At 39.6% G+C, this 27,185-nt stretch overlaps 2 protein-coding genes and 1 long non-coding RNA gene across 6 annotated transcripts in view; 1 reads left to right on the top strand and 2 right to left on the bottom strand.

The window, feature by feature from the left end:
* The first annotated feature begins 1 nt into the window (after window position 1).
* Window positions 2-2,541, top strand: LOC134673433 (flavin reductase (NADPH)). 4 transcript variants are annotated; one of them, XM_063531418.1, is made up of 5 exons: window positions 2-56; window positions 180-258; window positions 546-636; window positions 726-1,112; window positions 1,682-2,541. In XM_063531418.1, exons 3-5 carry the CDS (start codon window positions 561-563, stop codon window positions 1,837-1,839), a joined length of 621 nt encoding a protein of 206 aa, XP_063387488.1. In that variant the 5' UTR covers window positions 2-56; window positions 180-258; window positions 546-560; the 3' UTR covers window positions 1,840-2,541. The 4 variants fall into 4 exon arrangements, with proteins under 4 accessions (XP_063387488.1, XP_063387491.1, XP_063387490.1 ...); XM_063531421.1 differs by having other exon boundaries at window positions 24-56; window positions 180-263; XM_063531420.1 differs by lacking the exon at window positions 2-56 and having other exon boundaries at window positions 177-258.
* A 2,417-nt stretch (window positions 2,542-4,958) lies between these two features.
* The window catches only part of LOC134673468 (uncharacterized), a 105,285-nt gene continuing 83,058 nt past the window's right edge, over window positions 4,959-27,185 (bottom strand). Inside the window, exons 2-3 of the long non-coding RNA XR_010099486.1 lie at window positions 5,580-6,042; window positions 4,959-5,108 (exon numbers count right to left, since the gene is read on the bottom strand). This is a non-coding gene — a long non-coding RNA (uncharacterized LOC134673468). The remainder of the gene's footprint in view (window positions 5,109-5,579; window positions 6,043-27,185) is intronic.
* Window positions 8,633-27,042, bottom strand: LOC134673463 (mitochondrial GTPase 1). The gene is made up of 4 exons (XM_063531459.1): window positions 26,433-27,042; window positions 25,772-25,980; window positions 14,671-14,858; window positions 8,633-9,287 (listed from the first exon to the last, which is right to left on the bottom strand). The coding sequence occupies exons 1-4, from the start codon at window positions 26,834-26,836 to the stop codon at window positions 9,090-9,092; spliced, it is 999 nt and encodes a 332-aa protein (XP_063387529.1). The 5' UTR covers window positions 26,837-27,042; the 3' UTR covers window positions 8,633-9,089.

Genomic DNA, 27,185 nt, shown 5'->3' on the forward strand with positions numbered 1-27,185 from the left:
TGACAGCCGGCTGCCGGGTATATTGCACCGAACTCGAGAAGAGAAATACGTGACCAGTGGCCTATTTTATAAAGCTACAAGTTACAATTTACAAGCGGAAGTCTCTTTCTAACCCTATGTGATAGAGCGAGACTTCCGCTTGTAAATTGTAAGTTGTAGCTTTATAAAATAGGCCACAGTTTGCTCTGTATTAAACACCAATTTACAAGTCGATTAGGCGGGGCAGGAGGGCATTCTCAAGCAAGCGTTTAAAGACCGGTAAGGTAATAAATTACCATAATGAATTATTCTAAAACACATTCGTCTACGCGCTTCGTGCGTCACTAAATCATTTCAATTAGAGTTTAGTATCATTTCGTGTGCATTATCATCGTGAGTTTTGGTTGAACAAGTCGTGAATTATCTACTTTTATCAATATAGATAAAGGTACTTCGCTCTTAGACTAGGCGCTAAACCGGTTTAACCAGTTATTTATTTTAGTCTTTCCTGTTATCTGGCTAGACCAATTATTTTAATAACAAGTTGTTTTTCTGGTTGTTTCTAGTGATCAGCAATCATCATGGTGAAGAAAATTGTAATATTCGGCTCCACGGGGATGACGGGACTCTGTGCGGTGGAAGCTGCTGTAAAAAAGGGTTAGATATTAATATTTAGGTCATTGTCATTATTTTTAGTTTCTATATAACATTGTTTTTATTCATTTATCATTTAACTTTATTACCAGGCTTAGAAGTACGCGCATTCGTCCGCACGCCATCCAAACTCCCTGCTAATCTGAAGGACAAAGTAGAAATCTTCCAAGGCAATGTTCTTGAGCCGGACTCCGTCAATGACGCTGTTGAAGACATGGACGCAGTAGTCATAGCCCTGGGGACCAACAACCAACTGGAACCTACCTCCGACCTGTCAGAAGGCACTAAGAACATTATTGAAGCTATGCGGGCGAAGGGTGTGAAGATCTTGTCAGTCTGTCTGTCCGCGTTCTTGTTTTATGAGCCTGACAAGGTGCCCCCGAGATTTGTGGATCTGAATGAGGACCACAAGAGGATGTACCAGGCGGTTAAGGAAAGTGGTTTGAACTATGTTGCTGTGTTCCCTCCACATATTGCTGGTGAGTTTTTTTTAAAGTTTCAAATATTGATACTAATCTGCCATAGTGTATAGCAGTTTGTTGGCAAAAATTCCTAAGTTTCTAATGTTAAGTAAACTTATCCTTGATATATCATAGTCAATAGTCATGCTTAGCCTAATTTATTGAGAGTTGAGAGACATAACTAACACATTGTTGTTACAATATCAGTGATAGGTTCCTGGCATTTCACTGGGTAATAATGATTTTGTTAATCGGATGTGTCAGTTTAACTTTTAAGTATAAACAGCAACACTCTTAACTGTACATCAGTGGACCTTATTATAAAAGGCATAAGGTTCACCAATGGACAGTTAACAGTGTGGCTGATGGTATAATTTTACTGGAAATATTACTTCTTAAAACAGATAACACTTAGCAATTCAAAAGTCATTGATCAAGAACTTATTTTAGTCTCTATACACATAATATTAAAGTGCAAATTTAAATGTTTAATTTTCAGGTTAGATTAATCTGTGTAAGATTATCCCGAAATATTTATTAATTTCATTTGTAGATGTGCCTCATAGTTGTATTTTGTTTCTACACAGATGAGCCAAGCAGGGAAGTCATTGTGGAAGTGAACCCGGAGAAGTCTCCAGGCAGGGCCATCTCCAAGTACGACCTGGGAGCGTTCCTGGTGAACTCCCTTAGTGAACCTAAGTACTACAAGTCTGTTATTGGCATTACCAATGCGCCCAAAGCTTAGGTTAATGTCAATTTTTATTGCACATACGACGCAACACGATATGCTATAATTCTTCTGATAGACTGGACACATAAGGTCAGGGGGCCGTTTTTTTAATTTTAATTGCTCGATTTCGTTTAATAATATCTCCAGTACCCGGCATTTAAATTCTATTAATAGAATTGAAAACGAGTGGTCAATACCACTCGATTACCCAATTCATTTAAAACATTAGCATTTCCACCGATTTTCGAGTGACGAAATCGAACGCTCGAAATTAAAAAGTTACGTTACGAGTATTTAAAATTTAAGTTGTGGTTTGTTCTATATTAGCTATTAAAGGACCAATAGAGCTGTTCCAAATATGACTGACCGTGTCTATAAACAGTGAACGAAGAATGCACCTTAATATAGGGTGTTTGGCACATCGATTGCCAAATTAAAACGGCAGATAGGTTGAGTCATTCGCTATCTACTCATGCATAGAAAAAAAATTGCCATGGTTTTTTTTTCTACTGCTCAAGTAAAAATTTGAAATTTACGAAAAATTGGCATAGAGTTGATCATGATGTACCAAACACCCTGTATATCAGTTATTACAAAACATTTCCATCATTTATGCACAACGTTATAAAATAAGGTTTAAATTTGTATACTGTTTAGTTTTAGATGTATATTATTTTATATACTTTTAATGTTTCAAATAAATATTTTTTCTGTTTATTGCCACTTTTTTATACTCACTATCTACCCCTATAATCTGTATCTTTAGTAATTTAAATAAAAGTAAATAGACAATTGTAAATTTTCGGGTAGTTATAACATTTATAGGTTAACCGACCAATTAAAAGTCTTTGCTTACGGTGGCGTTGTTGATCGGGTCGCCACTTTCCCGAATGAAGGTTGAGGGAGGCGATGGCTGAGATACGCGTCATACTCGTGAACGGGTGCTGTTTGTGGAGACTGGTCTGTTAAGCTAACACGAGCTATTATACTTAGTAACTTTTATTAATTAATTACAGTGAGACGCCTCATTCTGTTCTCGTATGTTTCTTTTCTTTTAATGAATGTATTAATTATACAGGATATTGACTCTTGGAGACCCTATACATCTCTAAGGATAACTTGATAAACTATATAATCTTATAGTTCTGACACCTAGAGACATTTACACCTCTAAATATTATAGATTTTTTGTGTGTGTTTTTTTATCTGTATTTTGTATGTAATTCGACATTAAGAGACCATATACATCTCTTAGTAATTGTAATACGTTAGATTGAATTGTTAGTTTTAATTTATAAAATTGTTGATGTTATTATTTTTGCTTTTATGTAAATTCAATGTTGACGTGTAAAAGTGCCCTTGTGGCCTATTTGCTGAATAAATGTTGATATTTGATATTTGATTACAAAACCACCTGGATCAGTCACTGAACGACCTGACTTTAACCTACATTATTTGATTGTGTAATGTCAACTATGTGTCAACTCTACTCTGGCTTAACGAGCCATTTTTATACAATGCAATACAATACCATTTATTTCTCTCATATAAGCTTACAGTAGTTTACCAATTCGCTTACACGGTAAAATAGAAGATAAGACACATTAACAAATTATAAATTCAAAGAAGTAAAAACTCAAGTACAGTGAAAACAAAACAAATAGAATTAGGAAGCAGATAGGAAAACAAATACAAATAGTGGCATAGCCTTAAACAAAGGTAAATACTTAATATTAACTACCAAGTTCGGTAAGGTTTAGAGCAGACATGGTGGCAATGATAAATTTCCCCAACCTGTCAGAGAATAAGTCGGCATCCGGGACCTGGGTGAGTATATTATTTATTAGAGAGATGGCTCGGGCGGTGGGCGCGTTTGCGGCATGCACAGTGCGTGTCTCAGGGGTCGCCAGGAGGCGCCGGCAACGCCGCGCGGGGCGCGCGCCGCCAGTACTCGCACCTTCCAAACGGAAGCTCGGCGTGGGAACTGCTAGACCCACCCGGCCCAAAACAGTGGGATTGTCGATCCCGCCATGGACCAGAGAATGGTAATGCACTATTAACATCAGTTTTCGTCTGAGCTCCAAAGTATCGAGGCCCACCATTCCCAGGACAAAGCGGGATGGAAAGAGGTATGGATAGTATCCATAAGTCCGTTTATAAACGTACCTAGCGAATTTTCGTTGCACTCGCTCAAGCATGAGCCCATACTTTGTTTCGTGCGGGTCCCACACGACGGCTGCGTACTCTAATCGGCTCCGAACATAAGCGTAATAAAGTGTTAAGGCTATTCTGGTGCTAGAGAATTGAGAGGCTATCCTTATAACGAATCCCAGAGCTTTACAGGCATTCTTACAGGTCATCGTCATGTGTAGTCTGAAGTCGAGTTGTGTGTCTAATGTCAGTCCTAGGTCGCGTATCTCGTGTACCCTGTGCAGCTCCGTGTTACTGAGGTGGTAAGGCGCAAAAATAGGGTTTTTGGCTCTAGTGAAAGTAATCACCTTACACTTTGAAGTATTGAATGGAAGCCGGTTGTCTTCGCTCCATTTTGCCACTGCGTCAATATCACGTTGTAAAAGTTGAGAGTCCTCATTGCATTTGATGTCGAGAAACAATTTCATATCGCCTGCAAACATTAGACATTTAGCGGCACTGACGATCTTCGGCAAGTCATTAATCATTATTAGAAATTGAGTAGGACCTAAATTTGAGGGTAGGCTTTGTTTACTTTTATTTAAATACCTACAGATACAGATCTGGTGGTTGAAAACAAGCAGTTAGGGCAGTTAGGTAGATACACATATTTAAAATGAGCATAATTTTACCGGGAACATAAAAATTGTTATCGTGCTGCACTTCTATTGTTCTCGTGTTTTCAAGCGACAGAGGAAAATAACAAAATTTCCATTAATTTTCGCTGGGTGTCGTTAGAGCCGTAACAGACTACCGCACCGCAACGCCGTATTCCACAGATTTTCGTTTTTGTTTTCGTTTGACCCCCCGAAGTGTTCTTACATAAACCATAAATACTAGCTTACTGCCCTAAATTTTGTTCTAACCGGTCACACCGCCAAAAGCAAAATTATTTGTTTCAATTCGTCACAAGCGGTGAACGAATATTGGATTGTATTCGTAAGCGTCAACATTCACTCACGTGTTCTTACGGGTTTTTGGCTTCAGGACTAATGAAAACACATACATTTTAATTAGTTTATTACGTTTCAATTATTTCTTCTTTGTTACATCGTTTTTCACGTGTTTTTAAGACAACGCAATTAGAACATAGTCTTATACACGGTGTAACCTGAGGAAACCGAATAATTTTAACCTCGCATTTCTGAGGTCAAAAAAAGTAAAAAATGTAATATGAGTTTAGGTCAATTTCGGCAAAAAATTTTTTTTTGTTTTATTTTTTAAAGTTTTGAATGTATTTGTACATAAAAAATAAATGTAATTGGTAAACTTGTCACTTAAAATTGATTTTTAGTATTTTTCGTAGAACCTACTTTTTGTAAAGTGTTACTTGTCACTTTTCGACATCTATCAATAAGGATATTTAGACTACGTCCCATAGCAGTAACATCACCATCAAAAAGGCCTTTTACACTATGTACTTAATAAAAACTTGTTTTTTTTTTTTAATTAATAATAGGTATCTCTGAAACTAGGCGAATTTCAAAAAAGTTTATAGGACATTTTTGTCTCTAAATGTGATCAGGAATACGCTGTTAAAATTATTCGGTTTCCACATGTTACACCGTGTATATACTCATACTGTCCGGTTTTTTAAAACTAGTCGAAATGATCGGTGACGATGCCGGTCTTTTAGGTCTTCCGGTGCCGCTGGTGGAACTGATGGAGGAACTCTTTATTCCCCAGAACCGGTCATCGGCTAACGAGCACATGCTTAACCAGGTCCTTGCATTCACGATCTTAGAAGTATAAGACTCAATATTCAAACCAGCGCTATTAAAAGATCTTTCGTCCAGAACAAGACAAATACGTTCTGTTTCAATGTCGCTCACTATAGATGGGCTAGTAATACCGTATGTTGTTGTTGATATTGGATAACCTGAGTTAGAAGAGTCTATAGAAAAGAGTTCACGCGTGGACCTCCAAGATTCAGTGTCCCACGGGCTCTTTATCATGTCCAATGTGTCAGTAACTGTGCGATCAAATGAGTAAGAACTGAAAGTTGCATTTGAAACCGTGGCGGATTTACTCGTTTGATTCGCCTTGTCATATTTAGGTGAGTAGGTGAACAGGCATCTGGTGTAGGACATCACGCGGTGTGTATTCTAGTCATCACGAGGAAGGGGTAGTTTTCAGTGGCTACGACTAGAAGCCAGCGATACGCTAAGATTGAGGCGACGAAGCTGTGCAGGTATGCAGCAGGATTCATGCTGAATTCTGGAATGGTGACTTCTACTTGCGATTGGTTCTCTTATGTAGTTCGGTAGGTATTTACATTCTTAGCATCGTCGCGGTTTATTAATCCATATGTTTATTATAATTATTACATGTATTGTGGTTTGATTGAAGTTTATTGACTGACGTTTTAATATACCTAATTTGTTTATGGTTAATGTTATTTTGTGACAAATAGTTTTTTTTGACAGTCATGAATATTATCTTGGCAAATTATCCACCAGCCAATTTGCAACGTATTGATGATTTGATGAACAAACGACCCATCCCATGAATTTGTGCCATGTAGTTTTCAAGATATCAAGGTACCATTTTGGTCGCGCGGGGGTACAATGATTACGCGTTGCTACAGAATTGCGTATAATTTGAATATATAGGTACCTATTATATTCAACAAATGCGTATAATTTGAATAAATATACCTGTATATTCAAATGATAGGCAATTCTTTGTAGCAACTAGTCCAAGTGGACGGAAGCAGGCACTGGCCAGTGAACTGACGCAATGACCCTAAACAGCATTTAAAAAATGTTGAATTCGTGCACTATCCTCATCCTGTAAGTCAGCGGTCGGCAACCTTTTGGCAGCCAAGGGCCACATAGTAGTTAACGAAGTTGACGCGGGCCGCACTTTGGTAATATTTGTGATTTAGCAGACATTGTCGTTTCTCAATATTACATACTCGTAGGTACAAAAATAACCAGGTAGATTCGCGGGCCGCTTGTTGCCGACCGCTGCTTAAGTGATGCAGTCGAGCCAGTATTGATGACACTACAACTTTTCGTAAAATTGTCGGAATAGTAAGTAAACTTACGTCATTGAAAGTAATTAGAGAGTCAATAGTTTGGTGACGGAAGTAGGTGCACATCAAGAAACGTGACCACCGAAAACAACCTACTTAACCCTTTATAAGGCATACGGGTGTCAGGAATTATGCAAAATTGAACTCTATCACTTTGAAATAAAGTTCAAAATCAGATGGGAAATATATTCCCTCTGCCTTATAAAGGCTTAATCACGTTTCTGGATCCACTACTATCAGAGACTAGTTAATTAATAAAGACTGTTAATCTAAACAATGTTGCGTTACGTAGATGACTCCTCTTAAATACTCACGGTTAGGTAAATGGTGTAATATTTTTTCGTTCCACCCTCCACAGAATAAATAATAGTACTACCGTACAGAAAGGAAACTTCCTACAAAACCGAAGTTTGACAACGGTGCAGGGTCGAATCATGCGGTCCCTTTCTAATATATGGCTAGTCGTCACGTCTACGTTGACGTCTAGTTGTGTCAACTCTAATAATATAATTGCTCGGAGCAATGCTGAGCCGAACGCAGCCGAGATTGGTCGAAGTCAGGAGTTTCGCACCCCTCCCTCTACTGGATAGCTGCCTCCCGCTCTTGTAGGACTGCAAGCAAAAACGTGAGTAGGAGGATTTAGACCTCCGATAGACCCTAAAGGCTCCTCTTCACGTTGAGCCAACGCCAACACCAACGAGGGACGCAGCCATGCGGTAGAATGAGATAGCAATATCACTTGCTCCCTCTAACGCATAAATGCGTCCCTCGTTGGCGTTGGCGTTGGCCCAACGTGAAGAGGAGCCTTAAACTCCATCTAGTAAACACATTGAGAGATAAAAGACAGCGGTGTTGTATGAATGCAGTCTAAACCTCACACATGCACGAGTTGGCCGAGTTAGCCGGCCGGCGGTCAACTTCCTCCATTACAAAGATAATCGTTGCAGTCCTTGTTGGATGTAATGATGAAATTCAACCACATGCCCATGCCCATTCGGTTCAAAGTATACGCGGAATAAAATCACGCTATCGCAATTGCTATCCAAAGCTAGAATTACTTTGTAATCGATTAGCATTCTTTATATTTTACTCGTCTTTGGTAATATTAATTATTCTGCGGCCGCAGCCGAAAAACCGTCACCTTCTTGACCACAGATAGATATACCTACACGACAACGAATGTTGTTGAATAATACTTACTGTAGAAACGAATTAACCAAGCATATTTAAATTAATTAGGCTACTACCGTTTGTTAATATATTATGCACGTGTGGTAATATCAGCGTTACTAAAACAACGAATACTAAAGTAAATTACGTATATTTACATCGAACATACTCGTAAAAATTACGTTACTACAGCACGAAATCTCTTTACATATGTGTCATTCATTAATACCTACTGATGATCCAATTTCATTTAAAAACCGCGTTGCACAATAAATTAGCACTAGCAGGTTTTACTTTCTTTCTCGCAAAATTGTAATATAGGTGGAGTTAGACCAAGACAAGTCTGCAACGATTTTGATATAGGTAAGCAGTGCAAGTGTTATTTATACGCCATGATTTCTTAAAAGTTTGACGTTTAAAATAAGACTTACACTACGTGTTGTGCTATCAAAATCGTTGCAGACTTGTCTTGGTCTAACACTACCTACTTAGAAGAAAAGTTTTTGGGAATCAAAACCCGTTAACCTCTTGTCAATAATTAAAGATTTAAAGCAGCCAAAGCAGGTCATTCAAATCTTTTGAGCCAGAATCGTTACTGATCGGAAACTCGACTCTATCGTTCAATCCATAAGATACATTTTATAAAAGTAGAAAAAATCACCGTCTCGAGGTGGAAATATTTGCCGTCTTTGGCTGAAGTCTCGGTAGCTCAGTTGGGCTAGTGATGCAGTCGCGAGTTCGAGTCGCGCCCGAGACAGTGATATTTCACTTTTAATTTAACCAAACACTTTGTTAAGGAGATTACAAAATTCTGTTTAAAACAAAATTAATTTCAAGTCTCTGTTTGCTCGAACCTCGACTCTACGTCCTACGCCATAAGGTCCTCTTTCCTCTTACAGTCCTTCAGCAGCTCGATGTCCAGCAGCGTCCTGCCGAGCTCGCCGGTGCGGAAGGCCTTGATCATAGTCCGAGCGACTTCGATGAAATCCGGCACGTCACGCATCGTGCCGTCGAAGTCGCGCGTCCGGCGGATTCGGTTGAACTTCACTGCACCTGAGATTAGGACCTGTTGAAGAAGTTATTTTATTATTAGTTCAATTCATTTCCATTCATTATTAATGATATCATATCTTCCGAGGTCCAGTCGAAGATTTTTTTATCTCATTTAATTGCAGCTTTAATTTTTGAAATCAGTGCGTAAATAAATGTAATTACTGGTACAGTGGAACCTCGCTAACTTCTAAACTCGATAAGACAAAATCCTCGTTAAAGTTTGTGGCGTTTCCCTTGAGATTTTGTGCTATCGAGGTTCCACTGTATAAGGAAGAAATGTATTGTTTTTCGGTTACAGTTATGACATCATTCGAATATATTGAATTATCCTTGACTGATGTAACTATTTTATAATTAATAGTAAGTATATAAGTAATATAGCCATAGATAATATAATTATCCTCAAAAGTTTGAATCACGCTTATACCAAAAAACTGGTCAAGTGCGAGTTCGGACTCGCGTTTCAAGGGTTCCGTACATCACACAATTTTCAAAAAAATTTTTTTGTAAGTACATGAAACGTGACGTGAGTGAAACGTCTTGAAAAACCCGAATGGGTCAGTCACAAACCAGATGTAACATGAAGTTTTCTGGCGTGATGGCTTATATCTCTGCAACTATGCAAAGTAGCTTCTTAGGTAGATAGGAAGATTAAATACCGAACAGTAGTATAAGTGTCCAAATGCGAAGACTGAAGACCGAGCTCCGCGTAGGGCTGATAGCTCGGAGCGTCCGACGGGTTCGCGCTTCCTACAACTTCCGCAAGTGTTTTAAAAGCGAAGGCCGAAGAGAGATAATACCTACAGGGTGGCCAAAAAATAAGTGCATTCCCGTAGCCGGGGAGGTTTTCGGATTATACTGAGCTTTACAACTTTTATTATGAGCCAACCCCGAAATCGCGAAAAAAAAATGTATCCTCCCATAGAAAATGGACCAGCCAAAATGTATGAAACAGCCAAATTTTTCCTCGCAATTTCGGGGTTGCACGTTGGCAACGGGAAAAACATAGTTAATTTTTTGGCCATCCTGTATAGTGCTTTTTAAAACACGTAACAATAGTAACCTAATCAATCAGTACTACAAGTACCAATGCGCCGGCTGTGTGCCAGATAGAGCCTAATCGCATTTTTTGTCGTCATTCCGACTCACGCTTGAAGCTAAAGGCACGCCTCTTCGGGAAGCTTCGCGCCTTCGGCCTTATGCGGATATCGGCCTAGGGCCTTCGCAATAGCTGTCTACATCCCGTTTCACTTAAACCATTGCGGCTGTGTCCCTAAAAAACCAAAAAAGCATTTTTGTTCTTAAATCCGACTCACGCTTGACTGTAGATTTCTCATAGGTTTTCCTGTCATCTTTAGGTAAAGGACTATTTTGTGTATTTTTTTCAGAAGTTTAGACCCTGTAGTTTCGGATATAGAGGGGGGGGGGAATGGTCATTTTTTGTCTATTTTCTTGAATAACTTCTAAACTTTATATCGTAAATTTATAAAAAAAATATATTTGCAATTCCCACAATGAGCTCTTTCATATGATATGTAACACGATATAGTTTGCAAAACTTTGTTTTTAAATTTTATCTTTTTGCCCCCAAAAGTAGCCCTTATGTTTAAAATTCATTTGTTGACGTTACATATCCGTCTTTGGGTCACAGACTTACATATCTGTACCAAATTTCAGCTTAATTGGCCCAGTAGTTTCGGAGCAAATTAGCTGTGACAGACGGACGGACAGACAGACGCACGAGTGATCCTATAAGGGTTCCGTTTTTTCCTTTTGAGGTACGGAACCCTAAAAATGGTAAGGGTGACGTAATAAAATAATGATAACCATAAGGAAATTAGAACTATTAGGATTAATTTGCAAACACACATTTGCAACTACGATAACGAATAGCTTAAACGTATTGGACATAACAGAAATCAAAATGTACGTCGTCCAAGTGTTTATGCCAAAAATATTTCCGAACTCCAGTATTATGACTGAAGACATAGAAGTGGACGAAATCGAACAGAAGAACAAAGTATTGCTGATAGTTACAGCTTTCTTAATATTGTGCCCGATCTGCGTGTCAGCCGCGAGCGTGGTCTTCAGTCTGGTCTCCTGGACTATGTTGCCAACATGGCGCACGTTCCGCCACTACGCCTTCCTGAATGTACTCTTCACCAACTCGCTGGGTGTCGTACTCCTCTCCACCATCGAGACTCCGCACGCCATATTACTTGTAGGCTTTTTTATTGACACGGCTTTCGCTCACTGGCTCACGGTGCTAACAGTGATGTTCTACCACGAATTCGTGAATGTTTTCACGAAGACGATCGAGCACGTGTACATAAAAGCTAATATCTTCGGCTGGGTGCTACCGGCGGCGTGGACCTTACTCGAAGCATATTTTACTGACTTGATTTATTACCTGTGCGTTGTAGTGGTCGTTATAAATGTGATGGTGTATTTGAATGTGCTACGTGTGCTATGTCAATTGCGGAAGAACGAGTCTCGTCGGCTTGTATTTACTAGGGTTATTATTTCTACTTTGGCCTTCGTCACCACAGGAGCGGTGTGGTGCTTGCCGCTTCTTCTTCGGGCGCAAGTGAGGTGTGCAATCATGATACCGGCATTTTCTATTTGTTATTTTGTAACAATGATGACGATTAATTTATTCTTCCTGTTATTGAAGGCGCACAGGGTGTTGTGGGCGGAGTACTGGCTCCGAAAGGAAATTGACCGTTGTAATAAGATTGAAAATGTGCCTAATGTTGTTATTACTACAACAGGTAACTCTTCTGACTCTACAACATCTATAAAAGTCTGATGTGGTAAAAGAGAGTAGGTAGAATAAATTATGATGTCACAAAATACCACGGCAGTCATTTTTTTAACAAATAAAAGCGTATTATTGTTAAAAAGTGGATAAAAAGTGTTTCATTTCTTTTACTTTACATTTATGAAAGGCTTAGAAAGCAATAGAGATATGGCAAGAGAATTGGCCGAGTGCGATATAAGTGATATAACATACAAGCGACCAATAATTATATCTTATACCTATAATCCTATCACAGGTTCTCAATACATGTACCTATAACCTAACCAAGAAAATACAAACACTATCAACAGGGATGCGAAACTCCTGACTTCGGTCAAACTTGGCTCCGCTCGGCTCAGCATTGCTCCGAGCAATTATTAGGGTTGGCACCACTTGACTTCCTTTTGCGTGCACGACCACAGATAAGATAATCACTTGATTTTTGAAAACCCTAAATAGGCGAAATATCAAATATCAAATATCAAATATCAACATTTATTCAGCAAATAGGCCACAAGGGCACTTTTACACGTCAACATTGAATTTACATAAAAGCAAAAATAATAACATCAACAATTTTATAAATTAAAACTAACAATTCAATCTAACGTATTACAATTACTAAGAGATGTATATGGTCTCTTAATGTCGAATTACATACAAAATACAGATAAAAAAACACACACAAAAAATCTATAATATTTAGAGGTGTAAATGTCTCTAGGTGTCAGAACTATAAGATTATATAGTTTATCAAGTTATCCTTAGAGATGTATAGGGTCTCCAAGAGTCAATATCCTGTATAATTAATACATTCATTAAAAGAAAAGAAACATACGAGAACAGAATGAGGCGTCTCACTGTAATTAATTAATAAAAGTTACTAAGTATAATAGCTCGTGTTAGCTTAACAGACCAGTCTCCACAAACAGCACCCGTTCACGAGTATGACGCGTATCTCAGCCATCGCCTCCCTCAACCTTCATTCGGGAAAGTGGCGACCCGATCAACAACGCCACCGTAAGCAAAGACTTTTAAGCGAGCATGACATGTTCAAGCTACCGGCCTATATTAATATTAAAATAGTAATAACATGTAGCTGTAAGACACGGCATTTTGTGCTCATATGTTACATAAAAAGACAGTAATATAGCTTCACATAATTACTAGCCTAAGTTGACTTAGAGATGTAAAGGTCTCTAAGTGTCAGAAACATTAAAAATATAGGTAAGTATGTACAATCAAAAATAAAAATCAAATAAATAAATATGTACTTAGAGATGTATAAGGTCTCCAAGTGTCCAAAACTAAAATTAAATTAAACAATATAATCAAGCGAGAACATCATTGTCTCATGTGTCAATTCTACTGGACACTAGCATATTTAATTCAGTGTAAAAAAAAAACAATATTTATTTAATTCTTATTATACTAATGAAACCAATCAAGCTACCGGCTTAAAAGCATCTCTATCGTTTATAAAATCATTTACAGTGTAGTACGCCTTACATAACAAGGAGTGCTTAATGTGCGACTTAAATTTGTGAAGTGGTAAATTCACTACATCAGTGGGGACTTTGTTATAAAAACGTGTACAGTTCCCGACGAAAGACGTACTAACCTTACGGAGGCGGTGGGCGGGCACGGCAAGTTTATGTTTGTTTCTAGTGTTATAGTTATGGATATCACTGTTAACCTTGAATTCGTGGATGTTTTTCCGAACATACATAATATTCTCTAGTATGTATTGAGATGCAACGGTAAGAATGTTAACTTCTTTGAATTTCTCTCTTAGGGATACTCGAGCGCCCAGTCCATAGATGGAACGTACAGCTCGTTTTTGCAGCACAAATATTGTCTGAATATCTGCCGCTTTTCCCCACAACAGAATTCCATAAGACATAACACTATGGAAGTAACTATAGTATACCAGCCTGGCCGTCTCTACGTTTGTCAGCTGTTTGATTCTTCCGTCAGCTGTTTGAAAGGGATCGTACCATATATTAGAAAGGGATAGCATGATTCGACCCTGAACCGCTGTCAAACTTCGGTTTTGTAGGAAGTTTCCTTTCTGTACGTTAGTACTATTATTTATTCTGTGCTATAAATTTTTAAGTATTTTTACTTTCTGTGTATTTTTGTGTTGAATTATTTTTAAGCGTTTCAACTCTAACGTTGTTTTGCCGGCGCGTGCGGTATACCTACCAGCAGGTGCCTACTCGCGTCGCGCCATTATTGTTTTGTAGGTTCTACAACCGTGCAATGTTAATGGTAGGTATTGGTATGAGAGGTACTTTTTTTATTACGTATCTGTTCGCCAGAACTACGAAGTCCTCAGTGTCACAATAAATAATAGTACTACCGTACAGAAGGAAACTTCGTACAAAACCGAAGTTTGATAGCGGTTCAGGGTCGAATCATGCTGTCCCTTTCTAAAATATGGCACTATCCCACAAGCCATTATCTTATCTGTGGTCGTGCACGCAAAGGGACGTCGAGTTGTCACAACCCTAATAATTGCATGGAGCAATGCTGAGCCGAACGGAGCCGAGTTAGCCTGAAGGGAGGAGTTTCACACCCCTGTCTGTGTACTGACCTTGTTAATGTCGTCGCAGGGCTCCACCAGCCCCATATAGTCCACATAGCTGAAGCAGCCGTGCTTGTTGAGCCAGTAGAGTAAGTAGTCGGCAATAGCTTCCTCGCCTACAAGGTGATCTTGGAGATTTCCACACAGAGCCAGCTTTAAACCCATCTCGACGTCTGTCACTGAGGGTTCTAAGATGCCTGAAATGATAGAAATGATTCCATTAAATGGAACTCTTGTCAAATGTCATTTGCGACCTTATTACATCGGCCTAAAGTAGGTTACTGAGTGGGAGAAATTTTATCTTACAGAAGACTAAAGCCATAATTAGTAATTACTGCAACCACTTCTACTTAGGGCTCATACGTAGTTGTAGTTATGTAGGAGTGTAGTGTTATGTTTCTGATGTCTGATGGCATTGGTATATCACTTATCTACTTGGGCGTGTTTTTTTTTATACCACATCGGTGGCAAACAAGCATACGGCCCGCCTGATGGTAAGCAGTCACCATAGTTTGGCTCAAAACTGCTCTAAGTACCATCATCTTCCTCAACATTGCCTATCATACCTCATCCATCATACATTGCTCATCTTAATTCCTGTATGTCTTTGGCTAATCCCTAATAATGGTGGTGATTCTCTTATTATTAGTAATTAGATGAAGATAGCTGTTTTGAGAAGAAGCAGATGGTAGTGGCCATCGCCTTCGATCGAGTACCAATCTTGCACTGGCAACACCTCATCACAAATCTTGTGCGTATGGTATAGTACATTATTGTCGAGGCTCGGAAGTAGCTACTTGCAGGCTGAGGATTCGTTTTAAGCGGACGACCTTGGGAGTCCGTTTAATTGAATCCGAAGCCAGCAAGTAGCCTTCCAGTCGAGTCATATATAGTGCTTTTTTCAAAAATGGTGCAACAAATATAAATATCATAGAAATATTTTACTAAACCAACGTTCTTACGTATATATTTTCACAGAAAAAAGCCCTTGCCGCCTTTTATTTTTTTAATAGAAAAAAATAGAAGTGTATTTTTCTGGGAAAATACTCCAACCTAGTTGCGTCGCGGTACTAATCATCTGTTTGGCTGTTTAATGGGCCTGTGCCCTTTTTAAAAAGTTTGAAACTCGACAAATAATGGAATTTGTATGCAACATTGCAGTCCCAAAATCGAGACTGCAATGTTTTTAACTTTTTAATTTTTGACTGACCATTAACTCCGCGCTTCGCGACCTATTTTTTAGACGGCAAAGTCGACTTTGCCTTCTTGAAAAATCTTTTGCGGTACGAGCTGTTCAATTTTGGCATGAGTTGTGTCCCTCCTTAAGGCAATCGCAGTCCGTTGCGTCGCTTAAGGGGCAGTTAAAAAAGCTGTGGCTATCGGACCGGAATTAACTTGTTCGTGATTATAGATATTATATATTTATTATATTTAACGTAGGTATTCTATATATTTGTTATATTGTTAATTCTAATTTTAATCTTATATTATTTATTTTCGCCCTCTTTTAAAATTTGATTGACTTTCCTCTAGTCTATTGTACTCAGTGCTATATTTGTCTACCGTTCTTCTTCAATTCTCATCTACTCAAAGGTTAACTGGAAGAAATCCCTTAAAGGGATAAGTTCGCCTTTGTACTGCCTATCCTGTGCCATAAATTTGTGTTTTGTACAATAAAGAGTTTATACATACATACATACATACATTTTTCAGGCCAGGTAATGTCAAAGTTGAAGAAGTTTACTGTAAGCTGTAACTAAGACACTTTGTCAGTAAGAGAACATTTCATGTGCTAGGGAAGCACAGTATGGTTATGAGGTTGACCTTCCCATATTTTTAGAGAATGGGAATTCTGTACAATATTCTGTGCCAATGGGGTATAAGGTTGCCAGAGCTCTAAATGCAAATAAGTCAAAATTAATGATATTTGGTTCAAATAAGCGACTAAGTGATCTTGAGACTTACGTGCCACAAGTAGTTATCATGGGTGATATCTTAGAGCGTGTTTACGTAGCCCGTAACTTAGGCCTTATTATGGATGATAAGCTGCGCTTTGAAGAACACGTCACGGAACTAGTGCGAAATTGTTTCTACAGGCTGAATGTGTTATATCGTTTTCGAGACTTTATTAAAGTAGACTTACGAATAAATCTCTGTGACTCCTTAATTTTTGTCTAAGTTGGGTTATGCCGATGGTGTCTATGGTAGTTGCTTGCTGGCGCGTACTTCTACTTTGGTACAGCGTATACAAAATGCTTGCGCTCGATATTGTTTTAATGTACCACGCCGTTCCCATATCACTCCATTTTTAAACAACAATAAACTTCTGAATATGTCTGCTAGACGAACTTTACACTTCTCTTTGTTGATTTTTGGAGTCATGCATACCAAAAAACCTTCATATCTATTTAATAAGTTAAGAGCGCTATTACATTTCGGGGTTGAGCGAGTTTAGGTATTTTACGCGCTGCGGCAGGCCGTGCGACCTCAGTATTCCGATCCCTTCTACCACACTCGCACTACAATGATGGATTAAACATTCTTGATCCTTCGCGAAGCATATTGAAATCAACCATAACAACACTAACTGTACTTAACTTTTAAAGTCCTAAAACTGTTATTTGGTAAGTACGAAAATATTAAATGCAGTGCAAATGTACATAGGGGCTGTTCATAAATTACGTCATCTATTTTTGACGATATTTGACCGGGGCACCCCTCAAATCATCCAAAAATCATGCTTCGGATGACTCTGTTTCCTCCTACGTCATGCTACCATCATCCGATGTCCAGACCCCCCCCCCCCCCCTCCTTCCATTTGAAACGACGTAATTTATGAATAGCCCCATACTCGTACTTATGAAGGTATATATCTCGAAAGAAATTATAGGTACTCGCTTATTTACATGTTTCGTCATTGCATTTGGTACCTATAGGTTGTAAAGTTTGTATCAACGAGGGTTTAAAAACGAACTGGTATGACCACCACCTTAATCATCATCATTATCATCAGATCCTCAGATCTGATGATAATGGTGATGATTAAGGTGGTCACGGATACCAATCAACCATGTAGTAACATGATTAGGCTCGTTTGATTCGTCTCAATAAGATCTTTGACACTGAAGATACACAGGGTCTGATGATGGAGCTGGAAGGTGGCCACGGGTACCAGTCTATCATGTAACTAAACAACTTCGTGTTTGGGCTCGTTTGATTCGTCTTAACAAGATCTTTGACACAAGACAGTACTCAGGGTCTGATGATGGAGCTGGAAGGTGGTCACCATTACCAATCAACCATGCAACTAAACCACATCGTGGTTAGGCTCGTTTGATTCGTCTCAACAAGATCTTTGACTCTAGGTGATACTCAGACTCTGATGATGGAGCTGGAAGGTGATCACCGGTACCAATCAACCATGCAACTAAACCACTTCGTGTTTAGGCTCGTTTTATTCGTCTCAACAAGATCTTTGACACAAGATAGTACTCAGGGTCTGATGATGGAGCCGGAAGGTGGTCACCGGTACCAATCAACCATGCAACTAAACCACTTCGTGTTTGGGCTCGTTTGATTCGTCTCAACAAGATCTTTGACACAAGATAGTACTCAAGGTCTGATGATGGAGCCGGAATGTGGTCACCGGTACCAATCAACCATGCAATTAAATCACTTCGTGTTTAGGCACGGTTTATTCATCTTAACAAGATCTTTGACACAAGGTAGTACTCAGGGTCTGATGATGGAGCTCGAAGGTGGCCACGGGTACCAGTCTACCATGTAACTGAACCACTTCGTGTTTGGGCTCGTTTGATTTGTCGCAACAAGATCTTTGACACAAGGTAGTACTCAGGGTCTGATGATGGAGCTGAAAGGTGGTCACCATTACCAATCAACCATGCAACTAAACCACATCGTGTTTAGGCTCGTTTGATTCGTCTCAAAAAGATCTTTGACACTAGGTGATACTCAGAGTCTGATGATGGAGCTGGAAGGTGGTCAAAGGTGATCAAAGATCTTGTTGAGATGAATAAACCGTGCCTAAACACGAAGTGATTTAATTGCATGGTTGATAGGTACCGGTGACCACCTTCCGGCTCCATCATCAGACCTTGAGTACTATCTTGTGTCAAAGATCTTGTTGAGACGAATCAAACGAGCCCAAACACGAAGTAGTTTAGTTGCATGGTTGATTGGTACCGGTGACCACCTTCCGGCTCCATCATCAGACCCTGAGTACTATCTTGTGTCAAAGATCTTGTTGAGACAAATAAAACGAGCCTAAACACGAAGTGGTTTAGTTGCATGGTTGATTGGTACTGGTGACCACCTTCCGGCTCCATCATCAGACCTTGAGTACTATCTTGTGTCAAAGATCTTGTTGAGACGAATAAAACGAGCCTAAACACGAAGTGGTTTAGTTGCATGGTTGATTGGTACTGGTGACCACCTTCCGGCTCCATCATCAGACCCTGAGTACTATCTTAAGTCAAAGATCTTGTTGAGCCGAATCAAACGAGCCCAAACACGAAGTGGTTTAGTTGCATGGTTGATTGGTACCGGTGACCACCTTCCGGCTCCATCATCAGACCTTGAGTACTATCTTGTGTCAAAGATCTTGTTGAGACGAATAAAACGAGCCTAAACATGAAGTGGTTTAGTTGCATGTGTGATTGGTACTGGTGACCACCTTCCGGCTGCATCATCAGACCCTGAGTACTATCTCAAGTCAAAGATCTTGTTGAGCCGAATCAAACGAGCCCAAACACGAAGTGGTTTAGTTGCATGGTTGATTGGTACCGGTGACCACCTTCCGGCTCCATCATCAGACCCTGTGTACTATCTTGTGTCAAAGATCTTGTTGAGACAAATAAAACGAGCCTAAACACGAAGTGGTTTAGTTGCATGGTTGATTGGTACTGGTGACCACCTTCCGGCTCCATCATCAGACCTTGAGTACTATCTTGTGTCAAAGATCTTGTTGAGACGAATAAAACGAGCCTAAACACGAAGTGGTTTAGTTGCATGGTTGATTGGTACTGGTGACCACCTTCCGGCTGCATCATCAGACCCTGAATACTATCTTAAGTCAAAGATCTTGTTGAGACGAATAAAACGAGCCTAAACATGATATAAAAACTGCAGTGACTAAAGCGGCGCGAAATGTGTTGGGTGGTAAGAAAAAGAAGAAAAGACGGAAATGGTGGAATGAGGAGTGTGAGCGGGTTATAGAGGAACGGAGAAAATACAAAATCCTTGCCGAACAAGATGCTCAGTGGGAGGTCATGCACAAACACCTGCAGGTGGAGACGAGAAAAATTATAAAACGAGCTAAAAGGGAACACCTGAACAGCATAGTACGGGGGATGGAAACACTGATACGAGCTAATCAATCTCGAAAGTTTTATAAAGAGCTGAGCTGTTTCAAAAAAGGCTATAAGCCTGTTACTCAAATCCTAGAGGACGACAGCGGTAATCTCGTCACATCCAGAGCTGAAATTAAGAATATGTGGAAAGAATATTTTCAACACCTCCTTAACTGCCCCCCTCTAGATGCGCCGGCACACCCCAACAACAGTAGCGCCGATGATCCCGAAGTCACCCCTCCAAGCTTTGAAGAGGTTCACCAAGCCATTATGCATCTCAAGAACAACAAGGCTCCCGGCATTGATGGACTCCCATCCGAAATCTGGAAGAACTGTGGTGGCACTGTCCAATCAAAAGTTTACGAGCTTTTGCTAAGGATATGGGAACTAGAAGAACAGCCACAAGAATGGAACGTAGGTGTTATCTGTCCTGTTCATAAAAAAGGCTCAAAAAAGAAGTGCGCAAACTACCGAGGAATTGCCTTACTCACAACAGCGTACAAAATTCTGTCCAACGTGCTGCTAAAGAGGCTGGAACCGTACGCCGAAAGAATCCTAGGGGACTACCAATGTGGTTTTCGAAGAAATCGCAGCACGACGGATCAGATCTTCTTGCTTAAGCAACTAATGCAAAAGAAGTGGGAGTACGCACAAAGCATTCACTCATTGTTTGTGGACTTCACAAAGGCCTATGACAGCATAGACAGAGGTACTCTATACTCCATTCTTATTCATTTTAACATCCCCAAAAAACTAGTTGCCATAATTACTGCAGCAACCAAAGAGAGCAGAATGCGAGTCAGAGTAGGGGGTGAGCTGTCTGAAGAATTCACGGTTATGACCGGCCTAAAGCAAGGGGATGCCCTATCGCCTGTGCTCTTCAATCTAGCCCTAGAATATGTTGTCCGGAAAGTTTTAGTGTTGGACATAGGGGTAGAGCTGAACGGCAGGCACAAGGTGGTGGGGTACGCAGATGACCTGGCTTTATTAGGGGAGAGCCGTGAACAGGTAGCGGAGGCAGCTAGTGTCCTGGAACGAGAGGCCTCTAGTTTAGGTCTCAGGATCAACCAGGCAAAAACTGAATACCTCCACATGAAACGTTACAAGAATACACGCATCCAGCGTGATAGTCTTCATGTTGGGGGTACCGTCTACCGTGGAGTTGAGAAGTTTCGGTACCTGGGATGCACTGTTACCGACACAAACACCAGAGAGGAGGAGATCAACATACGCATCCAAAACGCCCTGCGGTGCAGTGCAGCCCTCCACAAGGTGTTGGTGTCCAGGCTTCTCAGCAAACATACAAAGTTACGGATATATAAAACCGTTATACGGCCTATCCTAATGTATGGCTGTGAGGCCTGGTCCCTAACACTAAAAGAAGAAGGTCAGCTCCTGGTAGCAGAGAGAAAAGTTTTTCGCAAGATCCTGGGACCTATTCAGAGAGATGACGGCACCTGGAGGATCCGGAAAAATGCCGAGATCGAGGAGTTAGTGGCCGAACCCAATATCATCGGCGAAACGAAAGCGCACAGACTTCGCTGGTTCGGTCACCTACTCAGAATGGGAGAGGATCGGGCTGTCAAGAAGGCGTTCTTGGGACGACCGACTGGTAGCCGTCCAGTGGGTCGGCCCAGGTATCGCTGGGAAGACAGTGTGGCGGCGGATCTGCTTCAGCTTCGCGTCAGTAACTGGCAGGAAGTTGCGCAGGATCGGGACAGGTGGCACGCTCTCGTTTCGGAGGCCAAGATTCTCTTTGGATCGCTGAGCCAAAACAGTTAGTTAGTCAGTTAAACATGAAGTGGTTTAGTTGCATGGTTGATTGGTACTGGTGACCACCTTCCGGCTCCATCATCAGACTCTGAGTACTATCTTGTATCAAAGATCTTGTTGAGACGAATAAAACGAGCCTAAACACGAAGTGGTTTAGTTGCATGGTTGATTGGTACTGGTGACCACTTTCCGGCTCCATCATCAGACCCTGAGTACTATCTTGAGTCAAAATTAATACATATAGAATGTCAGGTCGTTTCATATATTTTTAATCCTGTCCGGTAGTTTATTAAACAGTACCATTATAAATTATAATACTATAAAAACAGTGCTAGGATCAAAGTCTCTCGTTGCGGTTTACACGCACACAGTGTAGCGTTTTACACGGCGCCCGCCGCACACAATGATAAAAAATCTCGTCGTCGCCGTTGAAAATGTGCGGAGCGGACCGACACACGTCCTACCTCTACAAGCTTTGCCGCGGCACTGAGCTGGCGCAGCGCGCGTCATCGGTAATATAGAGTAGTTTTCAAAAAATTGCCAAAAAATTATAGTAGAATTTCATAAACACTAATGTATACCAACAGTATAAGCAAACGTTGCAGATTGTTTGAGTATGAAAATGACTTCGATATTAAGTAGATTTTCGTAGGAATTGACACTTGTTTCGGAGAGAAAATTGAGTTCGTTTTACTTTGATTTTCTCTTTCTCAAAGGTATGTAGGAAAAATATCGTTTGATATGCCTAAAGTACAGGGTATTAGTAATACAAAATAGCCAGGTTTAGCAGAGTAAACTTCTCAACATTTCCAAATAAGAGCTTGCCGTTCAGTGCTTCACGGGGTTTTTCGGAAACGACCATCAGAAAAAAATTCATTACTAATTTAATAAGTCCTTTTTCTAATATTTACAACGATATTTAAAAAGATAAGAAGACGCTTTTACTGGAACAAGTACTCATTGTTTCTGATAATGAGCACAAAGTCCTGAATTTCGTCGACTAGTATCATCAATTTTGCATTATTTCGACTTTTCTTGTAAGAGCGCTCTTAAATTACTCGAAGCGTGAAGTGCGGGGTGCGCAGCGGCTTGTTGGCCCGAAGCACAGTACGTCTGCTTTTCGTGGCAGCTTTCGTTACGCCGCCACGAAGTGTTGGAACAATCTGCCACCTCCAATTAGAAATTGTACGTCAATAGCAACCTTTAAAATTAAGATAAAAGAGTATTTAACCGATGTTCAAACTTCCAACATATAAGCTGACGTACTGCGCTAGATATTATTATTATTGTTATTTTTTTAGCTATTAAGCTCGTTTCATGTTTACAAACACATACTTCTACTTCCAAATTGTTCAAGCACGGAATTATGTACTGTTGTCATTTAATTAACTCAACTGTCATCTCTTCTCCCATATGTTGCATTAAGTTTTGTTTTGCTTTATTTTATATTTGTTATGTGTATTTAAATTGGTTGCCCTGAAAACCAGCGCCATGGCTAAGGACATTAGTCATCGGGCTCGGCATATGCTGAGTGGCATCCATTTTGGTGTCTTGTACTAGAATAAGATGTATTATAGGTTAAGCATGTATTTCAACACCAAATAAACCATTTCTATTCTATTCTATTCAATTCTATTCTATTCTAATCTATTAACATCCTAAGGCCCAGCCAACAGAGATGTGACTTATTTGAAATACTTGTATTTAAAATGCAAATACAAAATGCAAAATACCTATTTTGTATTTAAATACCTTTTGAAGAAAACTATTTTGTATTTTATTTGAAATAGTTTTTTGGAGGGGGGGGCATCATTTTCCTCTCGCGCATGAGAGGAGGCCTGTGCTCAGCAGTGGGACGTATATAGGCGGAAATGATGATGATGAGTTTTTTGGACCTATTTTCTATTTTCAAAATACAAAATACTTTATAGTAGGTAGGTAATGTAGGTAGGAGTTACAATCTCTTCTGATGTTACAATCCTGGCAACTCTCTCATTCTTTTAACATGGAACTGTTGAATCTGTTTAGTAACGTCGCACATGACCACAAGAGTAGCGTGTGGTTAAAAAAGTGGAATCTTGAGTGTTGAGAGGGTTTCAAGGCACGAGAGGAGAGCAAACTTTGCTGCCCTGGTGAAACACAAACGAGACGTTTTCATCACACTAACGAGAGGCATTATACTAGCTGTGAAACATTGCAAATTAATGGTTTAAAAGTAGGCCGCTAAAAACCATCATCCATATATACCTACATCCTACCGGTTAATATGAGCAAACAACTAGAAATTTGCACTTTAGATAGAGGATTGATTTCATAGAATAAAGAGAGTCTTTTCAACTCGAAAATTCCGAGTAATACTTTTTAATTCAGACTAGGTATTCACTACTCAGAGTACCTTTTATCGAAAAGTATTTGTATTTTAAAAAAGTATTTTGAAAATACCTATTTCGTATTTTGTATTTAAATACAAATTCAAAAACTATTTTGTATTTTGCATTTGAAATAGTAATATCAAGGAAGTATTTGTATTTTGTATTTAAATACTTTTTATAAGACCAGACCTTTTTATAAGAAAGCCGACTATCCGGCCACATTTGTAGTCGGCGATTAGTCGGCGACTAGTCGGCAAAAATTGCCGATTAGTCGGCACCTTATTAGTGAAAGAAAAACAGAAAAAAGAAACCAACAGTCAATATTTACCATATGTTTTATGTCTATTTTACCAAAATACCTATTCAGGGTGTGAAAACTTTTGTTCAGATAAATGATCGTTATCGTATGGTGGTGGGCTGGTGTTTTCCTCTACAGGTCGATCTCAACTGATTCTCGTGTAATTTCATGGCCAAGTTCTATACTTAAAGGATTTTATTATAATTCAGTTTTTGTTTTTTTTAATGGAGGAACCATGGGGAACTATTAATGTTATTGCAAAATTTAGAGACTTATAAACAGGGCACGTTGCTCGTAAAGACGCTGACCACAGGGGATAGGTTCTTAACTGGCGACTACGTACGAGAAATAGAGCCTTGGAAATACCTCCTACAAGTTGTACCTACTGACGGTCTGCTCAGGATCGCAAAATAAAAGAAAGACACAAATAGAACGAGGATTCTTGTGATAGGTCTTTGAACCTGTAGAGAACACCTTTAAGCCAAGCTAATATATGAATAGCGCAACCTAAAGAGCAAAACTATTGTTTTTCACCTGAACTTATACAAAACTAATGATCTGGCCGACTAGCCGACTAGTCGGCCGACTAATCGGCCATTCGAGCGCCGATTAGTCGGCTAGTCGGCTAGTCGGCCAAATCAATAGTCGGTACATCACTACTTTTTATAAAGTATTTTTCGCATCTCTGCCAGCCAAGCCATACAAATCATAAATCAAATTGCTAGTGCAATTTCAACCTATAGTGTAGGAAATAGAGTTGACCCCGGCTCGTACCAATGAGTTTTTCGGAACTTATGTACGAAATATCATTTGATATTTACCAGTCGCTTTTCGGTGAAGGAAACCGGACTAATCCCAATAAGGCCTAGTTTACCCTCTGGGGTGGAAGGTCAGATGGTAGTCGCTTTCGTAAAGACTAGTGCCTACGCCAATTGTCGGGATTAGTTGTCAAGCGGACCCCAGGCTCCCATGAGCCGTGGCAAAAATGCCGGGACAACGCAAGGGAGATGGAGTGTAGGAAGTAGAGTTGATTTTGTTTTGCAACTCTGTTTCAGCTAAAATTGATTTAAATTTCATTTAACTGCTGCTATGTGTTGCTTAACTTCAAACTCAGGGAATTCCATCCGACCCTCTTAGGATATAACTATCTACCCTATTTCCTTTTCTTAATACCAAAGTCGCATAATCTGACAGATGGATTTACCCCCGTTTGAAGTTCAGCATTTCAGCAACTCATATTTAATATACCATAAGCATTAGGAGATTCATATAAGGTTCAAGACATTATCGTGACTCACCAGGCGTGTCCAACATGAATATATTAGGATTATTGTTGATCCTGATCTTCATCAGGACACTGCGGGTGACGCCGGCCACCGCTCCAACTGGCAACGCATGCCCGATGCCCATGTTCCTCGAGCGCAGCATGTTGATTAAGGATGATTTACCCACATTTGGGACCCCTATGATCATTACGTTGTAGTCGGACTCTTCGCTTCTGTTGTACCTAATAAACAATCAATGTTCATTGTTATGATGGTTTGATTATATGTTGAGACTATCTAATATTTCACTAGACATTTAGAGCTCCCGATATTTCAACACATAAATCCCCATCTATAAGTTTTTTATAAATTTTGAAAGTAGAGTATATTTTTGTGTGCACATAAGTAATCACTATAAACAAAAGCTGGCTGGCTACTTTTAAGGACAAATTTACAATGACTTCCACAGATATTGCATGAATAAGTTCCTATTTATACAAAAACTCTAAGGACAACTCTAAGGAAATTAATTTGGAGGTGTAAAAGATGTGGTACCATCAGAATTTAATTCTATACATAAGCCTTTTTTTGGGTAACTAATAATAATGGAAAACAAGGGGAGAGACCACTTGCCCAGCAGTGGGACGCCTTAATAGGCTAGAGAGAAAAAAAAAACATATGAATACATAATTACCTATTCGAATCTTTAATAAGGTCAACCATCAGCGGCCTTAAGGTCTTCAAGCCGCGACAACTCTGATCCTTACTATTAGTAAACACTATATTCTGCACTCCCTCCTCTGCCTTTAACTGCTCCTTTATCTTAGGTATTAAAGAACTTACAGTCAAGTCTTTCTTATTTAGAACTAGTATGTGAGGCTTTGCACCTGTTAATGTGTTCGTAAATATGGGATTTCTGCCTGTAAAGGGTATCCTTGCGTCGTGAACTTCGATCACACAATCGACTGACTTTAACTTCCTTTGCATTTGTTTCAAGCCCTTGTTCATGTGCCCCGGGAACCAGCGTAGCAGATCCTTGCTCACGAAAGGGCATTTTTTGCGAAAATTGTACGCTGCGGGGTTGAATTTTGTCGCCATTTCGATTTGTTTTGTTTTTGAGGTTATGTGGATTTGCACAGTTTGGAATCAAGTAATCATTACCGAAACACAGCAGGACATGAATTTAGTACAGTATTTAATATAATGTTAACCAGTTACGTAATTTTAAATATACACACGGTTTGTAATTAGTAAATATATCATGAAAATCGTGCCAAAATTACGAAGTTCATTCATTTCATGTATTTGACATTGACAGTCAGCTGTTGCTCAGGGGTCGTTCCGAACCTTATCAGAGTAAAATGACAGGGTGAACGTTTGAAATCAACCTCGGCCTTTTCATTCGGTTTATTTAAACAACCTTATTTTATTGAATTTTTTTAAATAA

Source organism: Cydia fagiglandana, chromosome 18 (genome assembly GCF_963556715.1).
Source record: "Cydia fagiglandana chromosome 18, ilCydFagi1.1, whole genome shotgun sequence".
NCBI lineage: Eukaryota > Metazoa > Arthropoda > Insecta > Lepidoptera > Tortricidae > Cydia > Cydia fagiglandana.

Bases quoted from the DNA above. Each gene is read 5' to 3' on its own strand.
- LOC134673433 (XM_063531418.1), top strand. From the start codon at position 561: ATGGTGAAGAAAATTGTAATATTCGGCTCCACGGGGATGACGGGACTC. The intron at 637-725 runs GTTAGATATTAA...CTTTATTACCAG, and splicing joins GGAAGCTGCTGTAAAAAAGG to GCTTAGAAGTACGCGCATTC. The intron at 1,113-1,681 runs GTGAGTTTTTTT...GTTTCTACACAG, and splicing joins GTTCCCTCCACATATTGCTG to ATGAGCCAAGCAGGGAAGTC.
- LOC134673463 (XM_063531459.1), bottom strand. From the start codon at position 26,836: ATGGCGACAAAATTCAACCCCGCAGCGTACAATTTTCGCAAAAAATGC. The intron at 14,859-25,771 runs GTGAGTCACGAT...CTATCATTTCAG, and splicing joins ATTCATGTTGGACACGCCTG to GCATCTTAGAACCCTCAGTG. The intron at 9,288-14,670 runs GTCAGTACACAG...CTTCTTCAACAG, and splicing joins CCTGCGACGACATTAACAAG to GTCCTAATCTCAGGTGCAGT.